Consider the following 27,904-nt stretch of genomic DNA (forward strand, 5'->3'; position numbering starts at 1 on the left):
GAACCTCCGCCGCGTCCTGTTAGAGAAAAGGTTGTACTCCGCAGGAGTGAGTCACTGCTTTGACGTTTGCAGAGAACAACAGGGTGTTGTCCAGGGCTCGTGCCAAGGTCCTTTGCATTCTGGGAGGGGGACACCGGGGAGTCAACTGTGATGGAGAGATCTTGTACAGTCAATCCTGTCCATGGCAGCGAGTGGGATGCATTATGAAACACTTATGGGTCTGGGAAAAGTAGAAAAGTGCTTCTCAGCCTGTTAATCAGTAAATTACTGATTATTGAATTATTGGATTACTGCAACTCGCTGTTGGCTGGGCTCCCTGCCTGTGCCATTAAACCCCTACAACTCATCCAGAACGCCGCAGCCCGTCTAGTGTTCAACCTTCCCAAGTTCTCTCACGTCACCCCGCTCCTCCGCTCTCTCCACTGGCTTCCAGTTGAAGCTCGCATCCGCTACAAGACCATGGTGCTTGCCTACGGAGCTGTGAGGGGAACGGCACCTCAGTACCTCCAGGCTCTGATCAGGCCCTACACCCAAATAAGGGCACTGCGTTCATCCACCTCTGGCCTGCTCGCCTCCCTACCACTGAGGAAGTACAGTTCCCGCTCAGCTCAGTCAAAACTGTTCGCTGCTCTGGCTCCCCAATGGTGGAACAAACTCCCTCACGACGCCAGGACAGCGGAGTCAATCACCACCTTCCGGAGACACCTGAAACCCCACCTCTTTAAGGAATACCTAGGATAGGATAAAGTAATCCTTCTCACCCCCCTTAAAATATTTAGATGCACTATTGTAAAGTGGTTGTTCCACTGGATGCCATAAGGTGAATGCACCAATTTGTAAGTCGCTCTGGATAAGAGCGTCTGCTAAATGACTTAAATGTAAATGTAATGTAAATGTAAATTACACGTTGTGGTCCTGAGCCGGCACTGACGGTGCCACAGAGTGATGTTGTCATGCAGGTGAAAGAGGACCCAAAAGCGACTTGGCGAAAACAGAGTCTTTAATCCAGTAAAGTAAATACAAACAAAAAACACAACTTTCACTCGAAATGACGAGGACAAACTGGAGACTCGATCTTGAACAGCAGGTGAACAGCAGGTTGCCTCGGGAAGGCACTTGAACCAGACAGACTCAGACACCTGCTCACCACGCAGCATCTGAGGAAAACACGACACGACAGGGCGATACACAAACACAGCACGGTGAATTCTAGACAAGGAACCGACAGGACAGGAACGGAACACAAAGGAAGAAATAGGGACTCTAATCAGGGGAAAGGATCGGGAACAGGTGTGGGAAGACTAAATGATTGATTAGGGGAATAGGAACAGCTGGGAGCAGGAACGGAACGATAGAGAGAAGAGAGAGCGAGAGAGTGAGAGAGGGAGGGGGAGAGAGAGGGATAGAAAGAGGGAAAGAACCTAATAAGACCAGCAGAGGGAAACGAATAGAATGGGAAGCACAGGGACAAGACAAGATAATAAATGACAAAACATGACAGTACCCCCCACTCACCGAGCGCCTCCTGGCGCACTCGAGGAGGAATCCTGGCGGCAACGGAGGAAATCATCAATGAGTGAACGGTCCAGCACGTCCCGAGACGGAACCCAACTCCTCTCCTCAGGACCGTAACCCTCCCAATCCACTAAGTATTGGTGACCCCGTCCCGAGAACGCATGTCCATGATCTTATGTACCTTGTAAATAGGTGCGCTCTCGACAAGGACGGGAGGGGGAGGGAAGACGAACGGGGGTGCGAAGAAAGGGCTTGACACAGGAGACATGGAAGACAGGATGGACGCGACGAAGATGTCGCGGAAGAAGCAGTCGCACAGCGACAGGATTGACGACCTGGGAGACACGGAACGGACCAATGAACCGCGGAGTCAACTTACGAGAAGCTGTCGTAAGAGGAAGGTTGCGAGTGGAAAGCCACACTCTCTGGCCGCAACAATACCTTGGACTCTTAATCCTGCGTTTATTGGCGGCTCTCACAGTCTGTGCCCTGTAACGGCAAAGTGCAGACCTCACCCTCCTCCAGGTGCGCTCACAACGTTGGACAAACGCTTGAGCGGAGGGAACGCTGGACTCGGCAAGCTGGGATGAGAACAGAGGAGGCTGGTAACCCAGACTACTCTGAAACGGAGATAACCCGGTAGCAGACGAAGGAAGCGAATTGTGAGCGTATTCTGCCCAGGGGAGCTGTTCTGCCCAAGACGCAGGGTTTCTGAAAGAAAGGCTGCGTAGTATGCGACCAATCGTCTGATTGGCCCTCTCTGCTTGACCGTTAGACTGGGGATGAAACCCGGAAGAGAGACTGACGGACGCACCAATCAAACGACAGAACTCCCTCCAAAACTGTGACGTGAATTGCGGGCCTCTGTCTGAAACGGCGTCTAACGGGAGGCCATGAATTCTGAATACATTCTCGATAATGATTTGTGCCGTCTCCTTAGCGGAAGGAAGTTTAGCGAGGGGAATGAAATGTGCCGCCTTAGAGAACCTATCGACAACCGTAAGAATCACAGTCTTCCCCGCAGACAAAGGCAGACCGGTAATGAAGTCTAGGGCGATGTGAGACCATGGTCGAGAAGGAATGGGGAGCGGTCTGAGACGACCGGCAGGAGGAGAGTTACCCGACTTAGTCTGCGCGCAGTCCGAACAAGCAGCCACGAAACGGCGCGTGTCACGCTCCTGAGTCGGCCACCAAAAGCGCTGGCGAATAGACGCAAGAGTGCCTCGAACACCGGGATGACCAGCTAACTTGGCAGAGTGAGCCCACTGAAGAACAGCCAGACGAGTGGAAACAGGAACGAAAAGGAGGTTACTAGGACAAGCGCGCGGCGACGCAGTGTGCGTGAGTGCTTGCTTAACCTGTCTTTCAATTCCCCAGACTGTTAACCCGACAACACGCCCATAAGGAAGAATCCCTCGGGATCAGTAGAAGCCACAGAAGAACTAAACAGACGGGATAAGGCATCAGGCTTGGTGTTCTTGCTACCCGGACGGTAAGAAATCACAAACTCGAAACGAGCGAAAAACAACGCCCAACGAGCTTGACGGGCATTAAGTCGTTTGGCAGAACGGATGTACTCAAGGTTCTTATGGTCTGTCCAAACGACAAAAGGAACGGTCGCCCCCTCCAACCACTGTCGCCATTCGCCTAGGGCTAAGCGGATGGCGAGCAGTTCACGGTTACCCACATCATAGTTGCGCTCAGATGGCGACAGGCGATGAGAAAAATAAGCGCAAGGATGAACCTTATCGTCAGACTGGAAGCGCTGGGATAGAATGGCTCCCACGCCTACCTCTGAAGCGTCAACCTCGACAATGAATTGTCTAGTGACGTCAGGAGTAACGAGGATAGGAGCGGACGTAAAACGTTCTTTTAGAAGATCAAAAGCTCCCTGGGCGGAACCGGACCACTTAAAACACGTCTTGACAGAAGTAAGAGCTGTGAGAGGGGCAGCAACTTGACCGAAATTACGAATGAAACGCCGATAGAAATTAGCGAAACCTAAAAAGCGCTGCAACTCGACACGTGACCTTGGAACGGGCCAATCACTGACAGCTTGGACCTTAGCGGAATCCATCTGAATGCCTTCAGCGGAAATAACGGAACCGAGAAAAGTAACGGAGGAGACATGAAAAGAGCACTTCTCAGACTTTACGTAGAGACAATTCTCTAAAAGGCGCTGTAGAACACGTCGAACGTGCTGAACATGAATCTCGAGTGACGGAGAAAAAATCAGGATATCGTCAAGATAGACAAAAACAAAGATGTTCAGCATGTCTCTCAGAACATCATTAACTAATGCCTGAAAAACAGCTGGCGCATTGGCGAGACCAAACGGCAGAACCCGGTACTCAAAATGCCCTAACGGAGTGTTAAACGCCGTTTTCCACTCGTCCCCCTCTCTGATGCGCACGAGATGGTAAGCGTTACGAAGGTCCAACTTAGTAAAGCACCTGGCTCCCTGCAGAATCTCGAAGGCTGATGACATAAGGGGAAGCGGATAACGATTCTTAACCGTTATGTCATTCAGCCCTCGATAATCCACGCAGGGGCGCAGAGTACCGTCCTTCTTCTTAACAAAAAGAACCCCGCCCCGGCCGGAGAGGAAGAAGGCACTATGGTACCGGCGTCAAGAGACACAGACAAATAATCCTCGAGAGCCTTACGTTCGGGAGCCGACAGAGAGTATAGTCTACCCCGAGGAGGAGTGGTCCCCGGAAGGAGATCAATACTACAATCATACGACCGGTGAGGAGGAAGGGAGTTGGCTCGGGACCGACTGAAGACCGTGCGCAGATCATGATATTCCTCCGGCACTCCTGTCAAATCGCCAGGTTCCTCCTGAGAAGTAGGGACAGAAGAAACGGGAGGGATGGCAGACATTAAACACTTCACATGACAAGAAACGTTCCAGGATAGGATAGAATTACTAGACCAATTAATAGAAGGATTATGACATACTAGCCAGGGATGACCCAAAACAACAGGTGTAAACGGTGAACGAAAAATCAAAAAAGAAATAGTCTCACTGTGGTTACCAGATACTGTGAGGGTTAAAGGTAGTGTCTCAAATCTGATACTGGGAAGATGACTACCATCTAAGGCGAACATGGGCGTAGGCTTCTCTAACTCTCTGAAAGGAATGTCATGTTTCCGAACCCATGCTTCGTCCATGAAACAACCCTCAGCCCCAGAGTCTATCAAGGCACTACATGTAGCACCCGAACCGGTCCAGCGTAGATGGACCGACAAAGTAGTACAGGATTTTGATGGAGAGACTTGAGTAGTTGCGCTCACCTGTAGCCCTCCGCTTACAGATGAGCTCTGGCTTTTACTGGACATGAATTAACAAAATGTCCAGCAACTCCGCAATAGAGGCACAGGCGGTTGGTGATCCTCCGTTCCCTCTCCTTAGTCGAGATGCGAATCCCTCCCAGCTGCATGGGCTCAGACCCTGAGCCAGAGGAGGGAGATGGTTGCGATGCGGAGCAGGGAAACACCGTTGATGCGAGCTCTCTTCCACGAGCCCGGTGACGAAGATCTACCCGTCGTTCTATGCGGATGGCGAGAGCAATCAAAGAGTCCACATCTGAAGGAACCTCCCGGGAGAGAATCTCATCCTTAACCACTGCGTGGAGTCCCTCCAGAAAACGAGCGAGCAGCGCCGGCTCGTTCCACTCACTAGAGGCAGCAAGAGTGCGAAACTCAATAGAATAATCCGTTATGGACCGTTCACCTTGGCATAAGGAAGCCATGGCCCTAGAAGCCTCCCTACCAAAAACTGAACGGTCAAAAACCCGAATCATCTCCTCTTTAAAGTTCTGGAACTTGTTAGAGCAATCAGCCCTTGCCTCCCAGATAGCTGTGCCCCATTCTCGAGCCCGGCCAGTAAGGAGTGAAATGACGTAAGCAACCCGAGCTCTCTCTCTAGAGTATGTGTTGGGTTGGAGAGAGAACACAATCTCACACTGCGTGAGAAAGGAGCGGCACTCAGTGGGCTGCCCGGAGTAGCAAGGTGGGTTATTAACCCTAGGTTCTGGAGGCTCGGCAGGCCAGGAAGTAACAGGTGGCACGAGACGTAGACTCTGGAACTGTCCAGAGAGGTCGGAAACCTGAGCGGCCAGGTTCTCCACGGCATGGCGAGCAGCAGACAATTCCTGCTCGTGTCTGCCGAGCATGGCTCCTTGGATCTCGACGGCAGTGTAACGAGCGTCTGAAGTCGCTGGGTCCATTCCTTGGTCGGTTCCTTCTGTCATGCAGGTGAAAGAGGACCCAAAAGCGACTTGGCGAAAACAGAGTCTTTAATCCAGTAAAGTAAATACAAACAAAAACACAACTTTCACTCGAAATGACGAGGACAAACTGGAGACTCGATCTTGAACAGCAGGTGAACAGCAGGTTGCCTCGGGAAGGCACTTGAACCAGACAGACTCAGACACCTGCTCACCACGCAGCATCTGAGGAAAACACGACACGACAGGGCGATACACAAACACAGCACGGTGAATTCTAGACAAGGAACCGACAGGACAGGAACGGAACACAAAGGAAGAAATAGGGACTCTAATCAGGGGAAAGGATCGGGAACAGGTGTGGGAAGACTAAATGATTGATTAGGGGAATAGGAACAGCTGGGAGCAGGAACGGAACGATAGAGAGAAGAGAGAGCGAGAGAGTGAGAGAGGGAGGGGGAGAGAGAGGGATAGAAAGAGGGAAAGAACCTAATAAGACCAGCAGAGGGAAACGAATAGAATGGGAAGCACAGGGACAAGACAAGATAATAAATGACAAAACATGACAGATGTTCCCCGGGTGTACGCACAAGAACCATAACAGTCAGCTAGCTGTCTGTCTCTCTGGATGGCTGTCGTACTTTCACTGGGCGCATGATTCTGCTCAATGGAGGCAGATTACATCAACGCAATCAAAAGTGAACTATAAGTTTACTATGCTGCCAAAAGAATCTGATCCAAGATTAGTGACGTATCTTTTCCCAGTCTGCACTACTTCATGTTAGGTAGTGTGAAATAATGTATATAATGTAACACATTGGAAAACAAATATTGTGGAGTCAGCCAATCAGTGAGACAGAATAACCAAAAAAGAATATGAATGAATCATAGTGCTTCTGAGATACACTGAAAGAGTGAGAATAGGATGAGGAAGCCAGCATGACCTGACTAGCCTATAAAAACGAAAGAACTCACCGATGTTTGAGTGCTTCAGCAATCGGCAGATCCTGGCCTCTCTGTCCAGCTTCTGGTGATCTGAAACGGGAGGAAAAAACACACAAACAGGTTCATAATGCAGGATACAGTATGTTTCTTTCCCAGACATGGGCCTTTTGTCAGCTTCCATGTCAAATACAATGTACAGAACTGTGTAATAATTCAACTGTCAGGCCAGAGCTGGTCTGGCTCTGGTGCAGCAGCTCTGTGGCCTGATGATGGACTGTCTATGGAGCTGGTTATCTGCAGATAGATGGCTAAGATGGCACCAATTTTCATTATTTTGTTTCACTTAGTCCTGCATATTGGAGCTCGAAGCCTAAGATTTTCACCGTACACTACAATAACACCTGTAACTCTGTGCATCTGACTATTCAACACTTTGACTCTGAAATCATCCTAGACCTCTAGAATCTGATAATGAATTATGGGGCTGTTGAGAAAGTTGAGGAGTCTAAATGGCTTGATGTTACCTTGGATTGTAAAGTGTCGTGGTCAAAACATATTGATTAAATGGTTGTAAAGTTCGAGGAGAGGTCTGTCCGTGATAAAGAGATGCTCTGCTTTTTTTGACACCACCTTCCACAAAGCAAGGCCTGAAGGCTGTGGTTTTATCTAACCTTGATTGTTGCCGGGTCACGTGGTCAGATGCGGCAAACAAAAAGACCTAGAAAAAGTGCAGCTGGCCCAGGACAGAGGAGCACATCTTGCTCTTCACTGTAATCAGAGAGCTAATGTGAATACTATGCATCGGTTGGAGCGAGTGGTCGCATCTGCACTTCGCTCCCGCGGGTAACTTTTTCATTATATTTCATTATATCACAACGGTTTGATTTGTCTTATCTTAGCAATTTCTTCTCAGCCAGCTAGCTGGTGGTCCCAGCGCGCACGACCCACGTGGAGTTCCAGGTCTCCGGTAGCCTTTGGAACTGCCAATCTGCGGTCAACAAGGCAGAGTTCATCTCAGCCTATGCCTCCCTCCAGTCCCTCGACTTCTTGGCACTGACGGAACCACAGACAACACTGCTACTCCTACTGCTCTCTCTTCGTCCGCCCACGTGTTCTCGCACACCCCGAGAGCGTCTGGTCAGCGGGGTGGTGGCACCGGGATCCTCATCTCGTGGTCATTCTCTCTTTCTCCCCTTACCCATCTGTCTATCGCCTCCTTTGAATTCCATGCTGTCACAGTTACTAGCCCTTTCAAGCTTAACATCCTTATCATTTATCGCCCTCCAGGTTCCCTCGGAGAGTTCATCAATGAGCTTGATGCCTTGATAAGCTCCTTTCCTGAGGACGGCTCACCTCTCACAGTTCTGGGCGACTTTAACCTCCCCACGTCTACCTTTGACTCTTTCCTCTCTGCCTCCTTCTTTCCACTCCTCTCCTCTTTTGACCTCACCCTCTCACCTTCCCCCCCTACTCACAAGGCAGGCAATACGCTCGACCTCATCTTTACTAGATGCTGTTCTTCCACTAACCTCATTGCAACTCCCCTCCAAGTCTCCGACCACTGCCTTGTATCCTTTTCCCTCTCGCTCTCATCCAACACCTCCCACACTGCCCCTACTCGGATGGTATCGCGCCGTCCCAACCTTCGCTCTCTCTCCCCCGCTACTCTCTCCTCTTCCATCCTATCATCTCTTCCCTCCGCTCAAACCTTCTCCCACCTATCTCCTGATTCTGCCTCCTCAACCCTCCTCTCCTCCCTCTCTGCATCCCTTGACTCTCTATGTCCCCTATCCTCCAGGCCGGCTCGGTCCTCCCCTCCCGCTCCGTGGCTCGATGACTCATTGCGAGCTCACAGAACAGGGCTCCGGGCAGCCGAGTGGAAATGGAGGAAAACTCGCCTCCCTGCGGACCTGGCATCCTTTCACTCCCTCCTCTCTACATTTTCCTCCTCTGTCTCTGCTGCTAAAGCCACTTTCTACCACGCTAAATTCCAAGCATCACCCTCTAACCCTAGGAAGCTCTTTGCCACCTTCTCCTCCCTCCTGAATCCTCCGCCCCCTCCCCCCCCTCCTCCCTCTCTGCAGATGACTTCGTCAACCATTTTGAAAAGAAGGTCGACGACATCCGATCCTCGTTTGCTAAGTCAAACGACACCGCTGGTTCTGCTCACACTGCCCTACCCTGTGCTCTGACCTCTTTCTCCCCTCTCTCCAGATGAAATCTCGCGTCTTGTGACGGCCGGCCGCCCAACAACCTGCCCGCTTGACCCTATCCCCTCCTCTCTTCTCCAGACCATTTCCGGAGACCTTCTCCCTTACCTCACCTCGCTCATCAACTCATCCCTGACCGCTGGCTACGTCCCTTCCGTCTTCAAGAGAGCGAGAGTTGCACCCCTTCTGAAAAAACCTACACTCGATCCCTCCGATGTCAACAATTACAGACCAGTATCCCTTCTTTCTTTTCTCTCCAAAACTCTTGAACGTGCCGTCCTTGGCCAGCTCTCCCGCTATCTCTCTCTGAATGACCTTCTTGATCCAAATCAGTCAGGTTTCAAGACTAGTCATTCAACTGAGACTGCTCTCCTCTGTATCACGGAGGCGCTCCGCACTGCTAAAGCTAACTCTCTCTCCTCTGCTCTCATCCTTCTAGATCTATCGGCTGCCTTCGATACTGTGAACCATCAGATCCTCCTCTCCACCCTCTCCGAGTTGGGCATCTCCGGCGCGGCCCACGCTTGGATTGCGTCCTACCTGACAGGTCGCTCCTACCAGGTGGCGTGGCGAGAATCTGTCTCCTCACCACGCGCTCTCACCACTGGTGTCCCCCAGGGCTCTGTTCTTGGCCCTCTCCTATTCTCGCTATACACCAAGTCACTTGGCTCTGTCATAACCTCACATGGTCTCTCTTATCATTGCTATGCAGACGACACACAATTAATCTTCTCCTTTCCCCCTTCTGATGACCAGGTGGCGAATCGCATCTCTGCATGTCTGGCAGACATATCAGTGTGGATGACGGATCACCACCTCAAGCTGAACCTCGGCAAGACGGAGCTGCTCTTCCTCCCGGGGAAGGACTGCCCGTTCCATGATCTCGCCATCACGGTTGACAACTCCATTGTGTCCTCCTCCCAGAGCGCCAAGAACCTCGGCGTGATCCTGGACAACACCCTGTCGTTCTCAACCAACATCAAGGCGGTGGCCCGTTCCTGTAGGTTCATGCTCTACAACATCCGCAGAGTACGACCCTGCCTCACACAGGAAGCGGCGCAGGTCCTAATCCAGGCACTTGTCATCTCCCGTCTGGATTACTGCAACTCGCTGTTGGCTGGGCTCCCTGCCTGTGCCATTAAACCCCTTCAACTCATCCAGAACGCCGCAGCCCGTCTGGTGTTCAACCTTCCCAAGTTCTCTCACGTCACCCCGCTCCTCCGTTCTCTCCACTGGCTTCCAGTTGAAGCTCGCATCCGCTACAAGACCATGGTGCTTGCCTACGGAGCTGTGAGGGGAACGGCACCTCAGTACCTCCAGGCTCTGATCAGGCCCTACACCCAAACAAGGGCACTGCGTTCATCCACCTCTGGCCTGCTCGCCTCCCTACCACTGAGGAAGTACAGCTCCCGCTCAGCCCAGTCAAAACTGTTCGCTGCCCTGGCCCCCCAATGGTGGAACAAACTCCCTCACGACGCCAGGACAGCGGAGTCAATCACCACCTTCCGGAGACACCTGAAACCCCACCTCTTTAAGGAATACCTAGGATAGGATAAGTAATCCCTCTCACCCCACCCCCCCTAAGTTTTAGATGCACTATTGTTAAGTGACTGTCCCACTGGATGTCATAAGGTGAATGCACCAATTTGTAAGTCGCTCTGGATAAGAGCGTCTGCTAAATGACTTAAATGTAATGTAAATGTAATGTAAATGTAATGCTGCCAGTCTCTCTTGGCCAAAAGTAGAGGAGAGACTGACTGCATCACTTCTTCTTTGTATAATATCAATGTGTCGAAAATTCCAAATGGTTTGCAAAGTCCACTTACACACAGTTTACAAAACAAAGGTGTCCATGTCTGCCAATGACTCAAGTTTTATATTAAGTCCACAAGCTAGATGCCTGCAATGTCTCATTGAAGAGAACTTTTCTGGACTCTTTGGACAAAAACTTAATCATGATATGTCACGCCCTCTCTATTTTGGTTAGGCCTAGGGTGTGATTAGGGTGGGAATTCTATGTTCTTTTTTCTATGTTTTTGTATTTCTTTGTTTTTGGCCAGGTATGGTTCTCAATCAGGGACAGCTGTCTATCGTTGTCTCTGATTGGGAACCATACTTAGGTAGCTCTTGCCCACACGGGTTTTGTGGGTAGTTGTTTTCTGTATTGTTGGTTTCCTTACAGAGCTGTTTTGTTTTCCTCTTTGTTATTTTTTGTTCTAGTGTCTCACGCTGCGCTTTTGGTCCAGTCATTCACAGGAAGAGGATCGTTACATGATGAGTGTACAATATTACGTATTGGATCTTTAAAAGATACAGGTACAACTTCACATTACCCTGCAGTTTACCTATAAAATGGGCTGACGGTGAAGTAGACAAACTTGGAATTCATATCACAAAAGGTATAAATGAGCTCTCCACAATGAATTTCAATAGAAATAACACAAGATCCTGCAACCATGGTAAATACCTGTCTATTTATGGAAAAATTGCCCTGATTATCTCCTTAGTCATAACTCAGTTTACTCACTTATGGTGCTGCCTACTCTTGAAGATTTGTTTTTCAAATAATATGAGCAAAGAATATTTAGCTTTATCTGGGATGCTAAACCAGACAAAATTAAGTGTGCCTATCTATATAATGATTTGAGTGAGTTGAGATCATTAAATACAAAAACACTAAACCTCTAAAAGCTTCACTTATTCTAAAGTTTTACTTTTTACTTTTAAGAAACGCTCATCCATTGTTTAAAAACGGCCTTTTTGCCTTTGTGCAGATTGCCATGTCTCATTTTCGATTAAATTAAAAATTATACTTTATTCAAAGTTTCTCTCTTTTTCAAACAAGCTTTGCAGAGCTGGCTACTATTTCGAATTTTACCCCCCCTGAAAAGAGAACAAATATTATGGCTGAAATGTACTCAAATGTGCTGGTTGCTAAAATACCTGTATTTATGGGAAAGATGTTTGAAAATTGTATTTTGTTTTTAAATTATATTGTACATTGGAACAGTAGAGTTATGTCTTTCATGGAGTTATCAGAATTGTATGGGAAGGTTTGCTCAATACAAGAGTACAACCAATTGATTACAGCATAATCCCCAAAATGGAGGAGGCAGGTGGCAGTGGGAGGAGGTAGGGAACTGGTCTGTCTGCCCAATATAAAGGATCAAAACTGGTGGAGGAATAAAAATAGCATAAATAGGAAAGTACACCAGTTTCATTTGAGGACCAGGATGTTGACAGCTGTGCATTAGCTGTAGAAATGTAGAAATCCGAAGAGGGTGGCCAGCAGAGATAGGTGGGAGGTGCTGAGGGAAGCTGAGGGTTGGGATGTGGAATTGGAGACAAGTGGGAGTGGAGTTGCTGGGCGGGGGAGAGAATGACGGTCAAAGATAAAAGGATTTTTTTTTAAATTAAGTCAAAATAAAACATAACAACATGTAAGTTTGAATGACACTAAAGGGGCAGTGTTTTTACAGCTAATGCCGGTTTGCCTGAGGCTGATGTCGTGCAGGTGTTTGTACACATGCATTTTACACACACTCTCATTCAAATGCACAACATGTGCACATACATGGACCCACACACAGGTAAAGTGCCGTGCACGATGCACTCAAACATTTTCAGTTGTCCTTGATGTCTGTGATTTTTGCATTGTTGTTTTCTGTTTTCTGTTGTCTTTCTCTTTTGTTCTCTTTTGCTCATTTTGTTGGTTGTTGGTGCACAGGGGGGCCTTGGGGGTGGGGAACGGATTTTTTTATTTTTTATAATTATTATGAATTTTATTTTTCTGAGGCTGTGGGGGAGGGGAGGTTCTCGGATGGTTGAGGGGCAGCTCTTGAGGAACTGTGTGTGTGGTTGGGGGGGGGGGGCATCTTGGAAGGCTGGCAGTTGGGTGCTTGGGGCTGATGGATCACTGGTTTAGGTCCCCGTTTCTTGACCTTGTGAGGGATCTGTCGACGTGCCATTGTGCAGGGCGTTGACCTTGAGGGATCTGTCGACGTGCCATTGAGCAGGGCGTTGACCTTGAGGGATCTGTCGACGTGCCATTGAGCAGGGTGTTGACCTTGAGGGATCTGTCGACGTGCCATTGAGCAGGGCGTTGACCTTGTGAGGGATCTGTCAACATGCCATTGAGCAGGGCGTTGACCTTGAGGGATCTGTCGACGTGCCATTGAGCAGGGCGTTGACCCTGGTTGCTTCTGTGTGTCTCTCTGGATGAGATTCTGTCAGATGACTAATGTGATGTAGTTGTTGAGCGGCTTCACTGCAAGTACATTGTACGTTTTAAACATTCAGTAAAAAAAATACACATTTCAAATGACAATAAAAACTTACACACAGCTCTGACACACACTTACCCCACCAGACATTTTCACGGTATCCAGATGGTAAGACATAGAGCCATGATTGCATGGAACTCCCATCTCAGATTGCTCAAGTGAACAGCAAACCTGATTGTTTTTTTTAAACAGATGAAGCAACACCTCTAGGCAAAGCAAATGTGTCTAGTTCTGTACTTGAGCTGTTCTTGTCAATGAATGTTCTCTATTATGTCATGTTTCACGTTTTGTGTTGACCCCCAGGAAGAGTAGCTGCTGCTTTGACAACAGCTAATGGGATCCTAATAAAGTACTAAATACTGAATAATACTTATAATACCCTTATATTATTATAATACCCTTTTCCCTTTAAGAGATGTTTGAAAAGAAGGCCTGAAATGTCCGCATTTTTTTCAAGTTGCCGTTTTGCTTACCAAGACGACGTTGAATGTTCCTGAATGGCCCAGTTACAGTTTGACTTAAAAAATCGGCTTCAAAATCTATGACAAGGCTTAAAAATGGCTGTCTAGCAATGATAGACAACCAACTTAACAGAGCTTGAATCATTTAAAAAAAAAGTACAATCCAGGTGTCCAAAGCTCTTGTGATTCTAACATGTATTGAATACTTTCTGAGGCGGACTAGTGAATACTGAGCGTTGGACTAGTAACCGAAAGGTTGCAAGTTCAAATCCGACAAGCTGACAAGGTACAAATCTGTCGTTCTGCCCCTGAACAGGCAGTTAACCCTTTGTTCCTAGGCCGTCATTGTAAATAATAATTTGTTCTTAACTGACTTGCCTAGTAAAATAAAGGTAAAATAAAAATTTAAAAAGGCACTGTAGATGCTGACGGTTAACAGTGCTGGTAATGTATAATGTGGGTGTGAGGGGGTGATGGTGGGCACGGTGCAAAGGAGGAGGTTCGGGAACAGAGTTCATGTCGCCACGAGCCACTTTGCCCACTAATGAAAGTGAGGGGGAGGGCAGCCAGTGAAATAACAGTGCTGCTTTGCCAAATTAGCGCTACCTTCCTGTGTGAGTGCGGAGGGCTTTCTGCGGTATTAATGAGCAATCCAAATTGACAAATGAGGAAGAGACCCCCTATTCCCTCCTAATTTCTACCCCTCTATTTAATAATACAGCCCTTCACTGTTTGCACAATCTGTAGAGCTCAATCGGGGACGGAGAAGGCCTGTATCCCCCCTAAAGTCGTACAAACGGCATTGCCCTCTTCATCAAGTTCAGGATCGCATCGGAGATTGGATAAACCAAGCCTCCTCCATCATCCAGGCTTTTCTTGTGTGAGCGGAAGCTTCACAAAACCCCAAGTGCTGTGTAGCAGCTACATTTATATCATTAGAAATGAGTAATGGTTTCAGGGATTCCACCATTAGACAGATAAGATATGAAACAGATATGAAACAAATATCACCTCATTCTTTACTTCTATAATATTTGCTGCCGTACCAGCGTTTTATTAAGTGTATGACAATTTCCCCTCCGTACAGCCCTCCCGTACTGTACTGTATCCACTAATGTAAAAGCAAGGATATGTTCTAGACTTTGAAAATGGTGTTGCTAAGCAACGCTACAGAATATACCAGAAATAGAAATATAAGACATATGAGTTTGAAAAAACTACAGAGGGAAAAGTCACAGCAAACTTAGTTATTATGACCCTGTATAAATCCTCCAACAGGGAGGATTTCAAATAAAAACTTCAACAACACTGAGCACAAGTCAACGGCACTATACAAGGAGAGTGTGAGACTACAGTGAACCTTACGAAACAGTTTCCCAATCATGTATTACCCAACAACAGTCAAACAGCAAATGACATAAGCCGCAGAAAAGGACATGTCCAACAAACCATACCAGTGGAACTTTGTACAGTATCATTGGTGTCCACTGTTCAGTGAATGGATTTACAACTTAACACATGTACAGTATTGATTAGCACATCGACGCAGCCAATGGGTGGTCTCCTTTTGCACTCTTGCTGCATGGACTTTAATCTGTAAGGTTCTTATCTAGGCAAACATAGACCTGACCCTGGATGAAGACCTGCACAGAGTCTCCATGTAGATACACACTAAATACACTTTTGGATAGTGTGATGCCTTGAGTTGATTTGACCATAACTAATACACCTTTTGGTTGTGATGCCTTTAAAAAAAAATCTAAAGTCAGAAATAAAGCTCACTCACAGCTGTTTTGGGGTAAATGTGCCAACCAACTCCCGATGGCCTAGCAGTATATTATCAGAATGCTAATGGGCCTCCTGTGCTACTCAGCCAAGTGTCTTTCCCTGCTCCATGCAATCCATTCTGTTCACCCTTACACCTGAGCCTTACACCTGAGGGTACCCAACCCAAAGTCAGTCTCTACATAGCAAGTAGAGAGGCAGACTTTGTCTTTGTGTAAAAAAAAAGTCAATAGTACATGTAAAATCCTCACGAATCATTTTGGAGCAAAGCATTTGCATGTATATTATCCCAAGAAGAAATGTCTGCCATGTCTGCCATGGCCAATTACAGAGGCACACCAACTCGTTAGACAGTAACTTAATTATGTGCATCATATTATTGTGACCTGTGATTTAATGCATGAGGTCATATTAAAGGAGTGGTTGACTTCTTTTAAAAAAACCAAATCTCTATTTTGATGTATTAGGGATGTTATAGAAGGGCCCAGAAGCTATTTTTTTACGATTTCATTTGGTTTTGAGAAACTTACCGCACCAGCAGTAGACTTCTTCATCGCTTGTTCAGCAGTATGGGGGCCATGGCTAAACATGAATAAAGTCTCCAAAAAGACTCAAATACGTCCTTTTTAGAAACAGAAAATGTCGTACCCTTCAGACTTTTCCCACCAACTTTACAATACCGCCAACTTTTTCTGCCTTTTCTTTATATCTGAAAGGTATTGCCGGTATCAAAGCCGAAACGTTTATTTCCGCCAAAAAACCTAGTAATCATTTCAGTAAGGTTTTGCCTACAGCTTAGTATGAAACCATAATGCTGAGGAGGCACACATTGTGCTGCTAAATTGTTTCATCGAAAACTAGATGTTTTTGGATTAGTTATTGTGAAACATGTCAATTATGGTCTTCATTTTGACAGCTCGTTGCAAAAGTGATAGATTTACTACTAAAAGACCAAAATATATCTATTTTTTTCTAGCTCTTTTTTTTCATTTATAAATGTGTTATTCAATGTGTTTCTCTGGTCTCTAGTAGTAAAGGCCAAATTCAATATTTTAGCTAATATATATATATTTTTTTTCATACCTAAAGGTCCTACAATTCAAATTGAAATATCTAAAGGACCCATAGTATGACCATATTAAAACAATTCCATATGTTAGTTCCTTTTAGTATGATATGTTATGTTTCATATGGTATGTATTCATTTGTGGATGTCCATCACCCATTTCGTATGATACGTTACGAATTACAATTTGCATTATGTTGCGAACTTTCAAAGCGTACAATATGTTACGAATTTGCAAATCGTACGATACGTTATGAATTCTAGCTAGGTGGCTATGTGGCTAACATGCTAAGTAGTTGCAAGGTAGCTAAAACAGTAGTAGTTGTAAAGTTGCTGATCAGCTAAAATTCTAGTTGTCCATGATGAGAACTTCCATCCTTTGGGTTGCCAGATATTCGCGTAATACACCCATCCATCCAACCAACCACAACCCACAATCTGTCTTATGTTACCATACCAAACCCAACATTCTCATTTGAGTGTCCTGGATTTACATTTACTCTGTTACTTCTAGTCTATGAGACTAGGCTGGAATTACTGTGGGAATAAATAACATGGAACAGGGAAATATACTGGAATAAAGTAGACTAATCCAATTGAAAGTATGTCTCAAATTGTTACTTAATAAAACTCCCAAAGTCATCCAATCATTGTAAAACATTTGAAGCAATAGCCTACCTGTGTGTGGTCAACGAGATGATAATCACATCAGCACCGATGTGATATGATTGGAATAGCCTACCTGCGTGTGAGCAACGAGATGATAATCACATCAGCACCGATGTGATATGATTGGAATAGCCTACCTGCGTGTGGTCAACGAGATGATAATCACATCAGCACCGATGTGATATGATTGGAATAGCCTACCTGCGTGTGGTCAACGAGATGATAATCACATCAGCACCGATGTGATATGATTGGAATAGCCTACCTGCGTGTGGTCAACGAGATGATAATCACATCAGCACCGATGTGATATGATTGGAATAGCCTCATCCTGCTGCTTTGAGATAAGCGTGGGGACACGTCTTGATATATCAATCAATGTCAGATTTTTGTTTTCACTAAATCTCTATTTGGATACTGGTTATAGGCTACAATTAGGCTGGGGAAGTGTTAGCTAGGTTGAGGTGAGTGCTGCTCATGAGCATCTTGTCTAGTTGTCTTATTTATTTAAACATTTTGCCATATTATGTAGTTTAACAAATTGATTATTTCACTCCTAGTCTCATAGTAGCCTAGTCCTACTCCCGACCAAAAAACCTGTGACTTAATGTGATTTTGTTTCACTGAATCTCCGTCTCTATGGGCTATTTGTTTCATCGGTTTCTGTCTGGGCAAATAAGTGGAGGTGATATAGCTCATCTATTCGTTTGCTCATCTATCACTCATCAGAAACATGGAGTAATGTAACATGGAGTAATGTAGCCTAAATCAAGAATATTATTGGTATTTTACTACTTTATATTCCATTATATTCTTACTATAAAATATATGTCTATTGAAAGTGACTGGGTAGGTGTGTCTTGTCTGGTTAATGAACAAAATAATGAACTATTGATTTCATTTGGATGGCAACCATGGCTGCACAGACCCGTAACATAGGCCTAATTATACTCAAAATAAGCTATTCTTTTGAAAATACATTTGATTAGTCTTCTGTTTCTTAGGACCTATCTAAACGAATGAATAATGGATTTATTTTTGATGGTGCATACTCTCAATGGATTTATTAAAATAGACGCCCACCAGCATCTGTACACCACTACCACCACTTTGCTGCATGTACACGGGAGGTATAAAAAGAGCATGCAGGCAAGAATGTGGTAAAAAAACAACAGTAATAGAGTCAAACATGGTAGGTAGAGAGTCAGTAGGTAGAGAGTCAGCATGTGCTCAGTCTGACACCCTCTCCTTCCCCTCCGTACCCTTCCTACTGCCTGCACCTCCCCTTCCTCCCTACTCTCTCTTCTCTCTCCCTCCCCTCGCTCCTCTCTCTTCTCTCTGTTCCCTCCCTCCTTCCACGCTTTTCCCTCCTTCCCTCCTCTCTTCCCTCCGCCTCTTCCCTCTCAGGTGAATCAGCAGGCCCACGCCAGGTCCTCTGAGGGCCCTTCAATCAGGCTGCACCCAGCAGTCCATTACGGCCTTTCGTTGTTGTTTAAATGATGAGTTACCGTGCGCCCTTCACACGAGAGCCCAGTAGGAGGACATGGTCAGAACATCGAGCCAATATCAGACTCTTCTGGTGGTCAATGTCCGTGTCACAATGCTGTGGTTCTTCTGATGAGATATTTAGTGTAGTTGTCATACAATAGAATGGTTTTGAAATGTTGATACTTCAGTACAACACACAACACTACCTATTTAAACTCACCAAATGGCATTGTAAATATCAAGCAAGTGGTGCTTATCTGGAAGAGCAGTAGCTCAGGTACACTCTGACTCTGGAAATATGAGTCAGGATACAATATACATTCCTCCTAGCAATACAACTACATTTCTCCCATGTTAAGCAAATATGTTGGAATTGATGTTGTCTTCCACTGAGCCATCAGTTGGCTCAGGAGCCTTTCCTTCAGCAGCTCAGTTGGTTGTTATATGGGTTGCATCACAACCAACTGAAAACCCCTGGATGACTCTCAAAGGCAGGAATGGTTAACTCATTCATATTAATACATCAGAGCGTTTGATTCATAACAGTCTTTCTCAGTAAAGTCTCCCACGCAAGACACAAAGTGACTTGGTATTACAAAGAACGTGCACATTGCACAAACTCCCACCACGGGGAAGGTATAGAGTTGTGTAACTCTCTCACCTTAGTGACTAATGCTGTTCAGGAACACTTCAACAAATGTGAAGCAAAAGATCTGGAAAGCCAAGTGTAAAGTCAATGCTTCATTATGACACTTAACAAAGTTTGCATCATGGCAACGTGAAATGCACAATCTTGAACAGACAGTGACCCTTAAAATCCCCTAATAGGACTGAGTGTGTTGGGCTTTAGTGGGAAAGGAATGGATAAAAGAAGAATCTATTGTGCGGAGGAGGGATGGGAGACCGGGTGAAATGGGAGTTGTGTGCCAGGGATAAAGGAGAGGAGAGGAGGATGATACAGCACAGCAACCTGGACTGGTAGATGTAACAGTACACATAAACCCAGAGCACTCCAATTAGTACTATATGTTATGTTTCGTTTACGGTAGCATTTAAGTGTTTTTCTTTATTTTTACTATTTTCTGCATTGTAGAAAAATAGTGAATACATAAACTATGAAATAACACATATGGAATCATGTATTAACCAAAAAAGTGTTAAACAAATCAAAATATATTTTATATTTGAGATTCTTCAAAGTAGCCACTCTTTGCCTTCATGACAGCTTTGCACACTCTTGGCATTCTCTCAACCAGCTTAATGAGGTAGTACATGGAATGCATTTCAATTTACGGGTGTGCCTTGTTAAAAGTTAACGTGTGGAATTTATTTCCTTCTTAAATAGGAGTCCCGTCAATGGGACAGTTGTAAATCATGCAGCGTTGTGTGTCACGATTGCAGATTTTAGAGAAACAACAAATGTCAGTACATATAAGTGTCTTATATCGGCTGAAAGCTAAATTCTTGTTAATATAACTGCACTGTACAATTTACAGTAGCTATTACTGTGAAGAAAAATGCCATGCTATTGTTTGAGGAGAGCTCCTAACAACAAAACACTTTTTTAATTGTGATAGGTTTGATAAATTCACCTCTGATGGTGAAATGTGTACTTACATTCTGAAATCTTGCTCTGATTTATCATCCCAAGGGTCCCAGAGATGACATGAAGTGTTGTTTTGTTAAAGGTCCATATAGTATGCATGATCGATTTTTGCATTTCCACTCGTTCAATTTGCAAAGAAAATAATTGTCACAGTCGTCCTCCTCTTCATCTGAAGAGGAGAGGAGAGGCGAGAAGGATCGGAGGACCAAAATGCGGCGTGGTATGTGTTCATCATGAATTTTAATGAAGAAAACACTGAACACTGAAACACTATACAAAAACAATAAACGAAATAACAACCGTGAAGCTAATGAGAACTGTGCTGAAACAAGCAATCAACATAGACAATCACCCACAAACAAACAGTGCAACCCAGGCTACCTAAGTATGATTCTCAATCAGAGACAACTAATGACACCTGCCTCTGATTGAGAACCATACTAGGCCGAAACATAGAAATACCCAAATCATAGAAAAACACACAGACTGCCCACCCCAACTCACGCCCTGACCATACTAAATAATGACAAAACAAAGGAAATAAAGGTCAGAACGTGACAATAATCTGTGAAAATCTAACCCTGAACGTTGTTTCAATCAGTCAAAGCTAGCTAGATAGCCAATGAGCTGGGCTTAATGGGAGTATGCGGAAAACCCATATCTGATGCAAAATTTGGCTGCTAACCTTGTGCGACAGTAAGCCTTTTCCTTTTGGACAAAATTTGAAGTATATGGAGAGTTATGAAGTTATGACAACTGGGTGTTTTGCAAATGTTGAACTTACAATATGGCTACTAATACTGGAAAAGCTAAATCAAAGTCCAAGTTTACAGATTTGACGATATTCTTGCAGAAAAATGGAATGTAAATGTGCCCTTCACAATTCACCCAAATGTACCTGGGTGACTTCACACTAAATGTCATGTATCTTGCTCATACTTCAAGTTATCAGTCTGAAACGTTTCACATACATTGTGGACACCATCGGAATTACGACCAGATTGATGGCTAGATTTGGGACCTTTCTGTTGCATTTCAAAGCTGTTGGTGTATTTTATTCTACCAGATTTATTGTGTTATATTTTCCTACATTCAATTTACATTTCCACCACGAACTTCAAAGTGTTTTCTTTCAAATGGTACCATGCATATCCTTGCTTCAGGGCCTGAGCTACAGATTTGGGTATGTCTTTTAGGCGAAAATTTTAAAAAAGGGGGCTATCCCTAAGAAGTTCTTCTTAATACATTTGAGCCTATCAGTTGTGTTGTGACAAGATTGGCGTGGTATACAGAAGATAGCCCTATTTGGTAAAAGACCAAGTCCATATTATGGCAAGAACAGCTCAAATAAGAAAAGAGAAAAGACAGTCCATCATTACTTTAATTAAGACATGAAGGTCGGTCAATAAGGAAAATGTCAAGAACTTTGAAAGTTTCTTCAATGGCAGTTGCAAAAACAATCAAGAACTATGATGAAGCTGACTTTCATGAAGACTGGCACAAGAAAGGAAGACCCAGAGTTACCTTTGCTGCAGAGGATAAGTTCATTAGAATCAACTGCACCTTAGGAATTGCAGCCCAAATAAATGCTTCAGAGGAGACTGTGTGAATCAGGCCTTCATGGTCGAATTGCTGCAAAGAAACCACTACTAAAAGGACACCAATAACAAGAAGAGACTAGCTTGGGCCATGAAACATGAGCAATGGACATTAGACCGGTGGAAATCTTTCCTTTGATAAGTCCAAATTTGAGATTTTTGGTTCCAGCCACCTTGTCTTGATCTTCGCATGTGTGGTTCTCACTGTGAAGCATGGAGGAGGAGGTGTGATGGTGTGGAGGTGCTCTGAATTCAAGGCACACTTAACCAGCATGGCTACCACAGTATTCTGCAGCGATACACCATCCCAAGTGGGTTTTGTTTAGTGGGACCATCTTTTGTTTATCAACCGGACAATGACCGAACACACCTCTGTGTAAGGGCTATTTTACCAAGAAGGAGAATTGATGGAGTGCTGCATCAGATGACCTGACCTCCACGATCACCTGACCTCAACCCTATTGAGATGGTTTGGGATGAGTTGGACCACAGAGTGAAGGAAAAGCAGCTAACAAGTGCTCAAAATATCTGAGAAATTCTTCAAGACTGTTGGAAAAGTATTCCAGGTGAAGTTGGTTGAGAGAATGCCAAGAGTGTGCAAAGCTGTAATCAAGGCAAAGAGTGGCTACTTTGAAGAATCTCAAATATAAAATTTGTTTAACACTTTTTTGGTTAATACATAATTCCATATGTGTTACTTCAAAGTGTTGATGTATTCACTATTATTCTACAATGTAGAAAATAGTAAATATTATGAAAACCCTTGAATAAGTAGGTGTGTCCAAACTTTTGACTGGTAATATATATGTATTAATTTGTGGATGTCCATCATCCATTTTGTATGATATGTTACGAATTACAATTGGTACAATATGTTGCGAATTTGCAACATATATGATATGTTACGACTTCTAGGTGGCTAGATGGCTCATGCTAATGTTAGCTATGCTAGGGGTTAGGGTTTAGGGTTTAGGGTTAAGTTTAGGATAAAGGGTTTGGGGAAGGCTTGTCAAACATTTTAATTTACTTGCAAATTAGCTAAAAAGTAGTAAGTAGTTTCAAAGTGGCTAATCAGCTAAAATGCTAAAGTTGTCCGTATGAGATTCAAACATGCAACCTTTTAAGGTTGCTATTTGCCTCATACGCATACACATCCAACCCGACCAACCACCCTACTTTAATTGTTATCTTAAGTAACCTTCTGTCTTATTTAACATACCAAACATAACATATCATATTGTACTAATTTGAGTGTCCCGGATTTACATTTTACTATGTTATGGGACCAGACTGAGTACAGAGGTGGGACATGGTGAGGTAGAGTAAGGCAGCAATGGAGGCTCCTCAGAGAATGAAGGGGAGGACCATCCTCCTCAGTGAATTTCATAAAAATGTAAATTGTAAAACTTAAATAGTTATCCTTTTTAAATAAAACTATACTAAATATAATCACGTCACCAAATAATTTATTAAAACACATTATTTTGTAAAGAAGGTCTACATTAGCCTCAACAGTACTCTGTAGGGTAGCACCATGGTGTAGCTGAAGGACAGCTAGCTTCCATCCTCCTCTGGGTACATTGACTTCAATAGAAAACCTAGGAGGCTCATGGTTGTCACCCCTTTCCATAGACTTACAGACTTAGACTTAAACTTCGTCCTCCAACCTATCAGAGCTCTTGCAGCATGAACTGACATGTTGTCCACCCAATCAAAGGATCAGAGAATGAATCTAGTACTGAAAGCATAAGCTACAGCTAGCTAGCACTGCAGTGCATAACATGTGGTGAGTAGTTGACTCAAAGAGAGACAAAGACAGTAGTTGAACAGTTTAGAACAATTTAATATCTTCCAAAATGAAGGAGAAGCAAGAGAGAAATCGACAGAGAGAGAGAGAGATTGTAATTTTATTTTCACTTTTTTTCACTTAATGTTACTTAGCTAGCAAACACCCTGCTCAAACAGAGAAATTCTATGTTAGCTAGCTATCTGTGACTTTCTAACACAACACTGGAACTCTTCCCTGTCAAGGTAAGTTTTTGGATTTACTAATTTATTGCCACTGGGGCCCACCGATGTAACTGCTTACTGACTGTACACTGTAACGTTACTCCATGATTGTAGCGGGTTTACTAACGCATTAGTTCTATTAGCTATGCTGACTATGATGTTACGTTAGTTAATATGGTGACAACGATGTAGACTGTATGTAGCGGTTTGGCTTGGAGTGATTTTTTTTGCCTGGTCACATACATTGAAGTCCACAAGTGAAGGGAAAAGGTGAGAGGAGGAAGGTGCATAGATGCATGAAGGGATACAACGTGGTTGCTATGAAAATGAACTGTGTATTCATTCCGCTGATTCTGTTGAAAATGTTTCTTAAACATAAGAAAAACGATAAACATACCTAATTTTGTCCAATATAAACTCTCATTTACAACTGTTGGACTAATGAGCATACCCTATATCAGCTAGATGGAGGCAAGAGTGTGCAAGGCTGTATTGAATGTCACTGTCTGTCCGTATGTTACTGTCTGTCACCTCAAATTTGTCTCTCAACCTGTGTGCACCTACGTTGTAAACTGTCATTCATAGGCTAGGTTGCAGCAACCTCATGATGGGTATAGGGAAAATGGAGTATCATGTAGCAGCCTAAATCTATCGCTGTTAGATTGAACTGGATGAACAGAATATGAATGACAGTCATCCAACATGCTGTAATAGAAATAAGGCCATGCTCAAGAAAACTGACCGCCACTGTAAGGCAGTGGGCTTCACAGCTGAGGTGAGGGGGCCAAGGAAGCTGTCTTTGTTAGAATCAATCGTTAACCAGGGGATGAGGACCCAATAACACGCTCGAACCAGCCGATTCTGCTTATATTGTATCTAGCTAATTAAAACTGGATTGACGCTTGCCCCCTGTATGAGAGGAGTGAACCTGGACCTGTCTGAATTTTTAGGGGAGATTGTCAGATTGCACTTGTCATCGTGGCTGTGCTTCCATTCCCTGCCAGTCTGGCACAGCCTAACGACTTCAGATGAGAGTTGCTGCCATACAAAGGAGCCGCTGAGGCTTTCGTGCCTCCTCAGGCAACAGTGTCCTGTGTTTGTCGACACACAGGCAGTGAGTGGGTGTGCGTGGCTGTGCTACACAGTGACTTCTCTCTTACTGATGATGACCTTGTCAACTCTGAATTGACTTTATGTTTTGGCCGGGGTCACAAGAGTTCAGGGCTTGCTGCCGTGATCTGTTCAGGAATCCTGACGATGATTACGTAATTTTTCTATTTGTATGGTCATTTTAATTTTTGCTTGGAGGCCCACTGATACCGAAGTCCCTTTTGCAAGGGAGCTCAGCAGCAATTAGACATCAAAAGTTATAGACATAAATACTTCAATCAAGGTGGAGCATAGGAAAACCCCAAAAATACAGAAATACATTTATGAAAAACAAGCACATTCCTCTGTTAATCTGACCATGAAATACCCAAATTAAGATGAACAGTTTACAATATACAGCCATGATGTTTGAATTGAATCTGGCTGTTAGCAATGTAAACAGTGTAGATTTTTACATGTTTTGTTTTCAAGTAAAAAAAATGTAAAAAAGCTCATAGATAATGAAATGTCGTGATGCAAAGTGAAATATATCACATAGAACTGTAGGTACAGTACAGATCTAAGTGAAGAGATAGACGCAAAGTGGAGGAAATTTCCATCGCCTATTTATTGTTCATTACATTCTCAGAAGTAAGAAGTTACCTCAGGTTAGAATATCCTCCATCCAGTTAATACAAGACACCTCTCTCTCTCTCTCTCTCTGTCTCTCTCTCTCTCTCTCTCTCTCTCTCTCTCTCTCTCTCTCTCTCTCTCTGTCTCTCTCTTTCTCTCAATAGGCCGACAGAGAGGGGGGAGAGGAAATATTTTATGAATAGCTCTGCTTGTCTTTTGTCTCTTTCTCTGGTGCACTCCTCCGGTTCAGTGCACTTTCTCCGCCTGTCTGCCCGCCAGCAGCTCAGTGATACAGTGCAGCTACATGGGTTAGTTCAATGAGGAGTCATGCTCCCTGCACTCCACCACTCTGTAACATGCTCGTAAAAAGGAGTTTCACCCAAATCTCAAATGTATTTCACACAATACCGCCTTTGAATTGATTGAGCAGCCTAACAGCCAAGGGCCACTATATGGCGCTTGACAACATAAGTCTACCACCACCTCCATGGATTTCCCTCATTAGTGCTAATGCTATGCTGTAGCTACTGTAAGTATAAACCCAAATACCGGCTCACCAGGTCAAGAGACTACAGGTGGCAGTAAGATTATGCAACTGTTTAATTTGCATAAACAAATTCCCGCATACTCCCGGCCATTCCTCTGTGCTACTTGTGTACTCTTTCGCAGTCTCCTTATAGCAGAGATGTCAACATGTTTCAACCGAGTGGCACCACTCAACTGCTGCTGCCGCTCAGGCTCAACCCCAGAAGGCCAATTCAGCTCAGGCCAACGCAAAATGAATGCAAGTGGATGCATTATGACAGACGTCCACTTTCTGACTGCCTTACAGTGTTTCCCAAGGAGACATGATAGGTCTCGAATGAGTTAGGGTGGATTCTCTTGACTTGAGTGAGTGCGTGTGGGCGTGTGTGCCATGCATGTGAACATTATCGATAGTTTTTATACAAGATATGTCATTGATTTTTTTGGACTGTTTTATGTGATGAGGTACATACGTTGATGAACCGTTTATCAAATAAACATTGTGTAGGAGGTGTGAGTTGTTGATAACTAGCGTACCTGTGGGGCATTCTGGTTCCTCCCACACTCCTAACAGACAGTAGGGCTGCATCCGAAATGGAATCCTATTTCCTGTATAGGGCCCTATGGGCCCTGGTCAAAAGTAGTGAATAGGATGGCATTTTAGACACAAAAGGTTTTTCATCTCAACAGCACCCGGAAATCAGATTATTATTATTTTTAATGAAAAGAAGAATACTTTGGCTGCTGTGTGGTCCCTCAGAATGCCTAGGTTTATGCCAGCCTGTTAATTAACGTTAAAGGCGAAATCCGCGTTTAGGGGAAACAGAACCACTGTCCTCCCTCAGCCACTTTGTTATTGTTATTGTTTAGTTAGACGAAACGGAGGTGAGGAGCGTCAAGCAGTTTGGTCACAAAAAAAGAGCAGGACATATTCTGCTGTTCTATCGCACGTGCAATGATGTCATCGGGATGAAAACAGTGTTCGTTGTTTGCAGTAACTGTTTTGTTGTTGTAATACCCCAAACGGACGTGGCAGTTTCATCATTAAGGATTCCAGCTTTAAGGCACCTTGGTGCCACTGACCATTATTAACTATTATGAACCAGTATTAACTATTATTAACTATTATTAACAATTATTAACCATTATTAACCATTAAATATATAATATAATAATATATGCCATTTAGAGGACGCTTTTATCCAAAGCGACTTACAGTCATGTGTGCATACATTCTGGGTGGTCTCGGGAATCGAACCCACTACCCTGGCGTTACAAGCGCCATGCTCTACCAACTGAGCTACAGAAGGACCATTATTAACCATTATGAACCAGTATGAACCACTATGAACCATTGTTAACCATTATTAACTATTATGAACCATTATGAACCATTATTAACTATTATGAACCATTACGAACCATTATGAACCATTATTAACCATTATTAACTATTATTAACTATGAACCATTATGAACTATTATTAACTATTACGAACCATTACGAACCATTACGAACCATTATGAATTATTACGAACCATTATGAACCATTATTAACCATTATTAACTATTATTAACTATGAACCATTATGAACTATTATTAACTATTACGAACCATTACGAACCATTACGAACCATTATGAATTATTACGAACCATTATGAACTATTACGAACCATTATGAACTATTATTAACTATTATGAACCATTATGAACCATTATGAACCATTATGAACTATTACAAACCATTATGAACTATTACGAACCATTATGAACTATTATTAACTAT

The 27,904-nt window shown here is 44.2% G+C and overlaps 1 protein-coding gene across 2 annotated transcripts in view; it reads right to left on the reverse strand.

Moving 5' to 3' along the window:
• The window catches only part of LOC124005769 (calcium/calmodulin-dependent protein kinase type II subunit alpha), a 77,378-nt gene that overhangs the window by 42,678 nt on the left and 6,796 nt on the right, over window positions 1–27,904 (reverse strand). For both annotated transcript variants that reach the window (XM_046315304.1, XM_046315295.1), the window contains exon 3: window positions 6,723–6,782. In XM_046315304.1, coding sequence (XP_046171260.1) covers window positions 6,723–6,782 — 60 coding nt within the window. The remainder of the gene's footprint in view (window positions 1–6,722; window positions 6,783–27,904) is intronic.

This window comes from Oncorhynchus gorbuscha, linkage group LG02 (assembly GCF_021184085.1).
Source record: "Oncorhynchus gorbuscha isolate QuinsamMale2020 ecotype Even-year linkage group LG02, OgorEven_v1.0, whole genome shotgun sequence".
Classification (NCBI taxonomy): domain Eukaryota; kingdom Metazoa; phylum Chordata; class Actinopteri; order Salmoniformes; family Salmonidae; genus Oncorhynchus; species Oncorhynchus gorbuscha.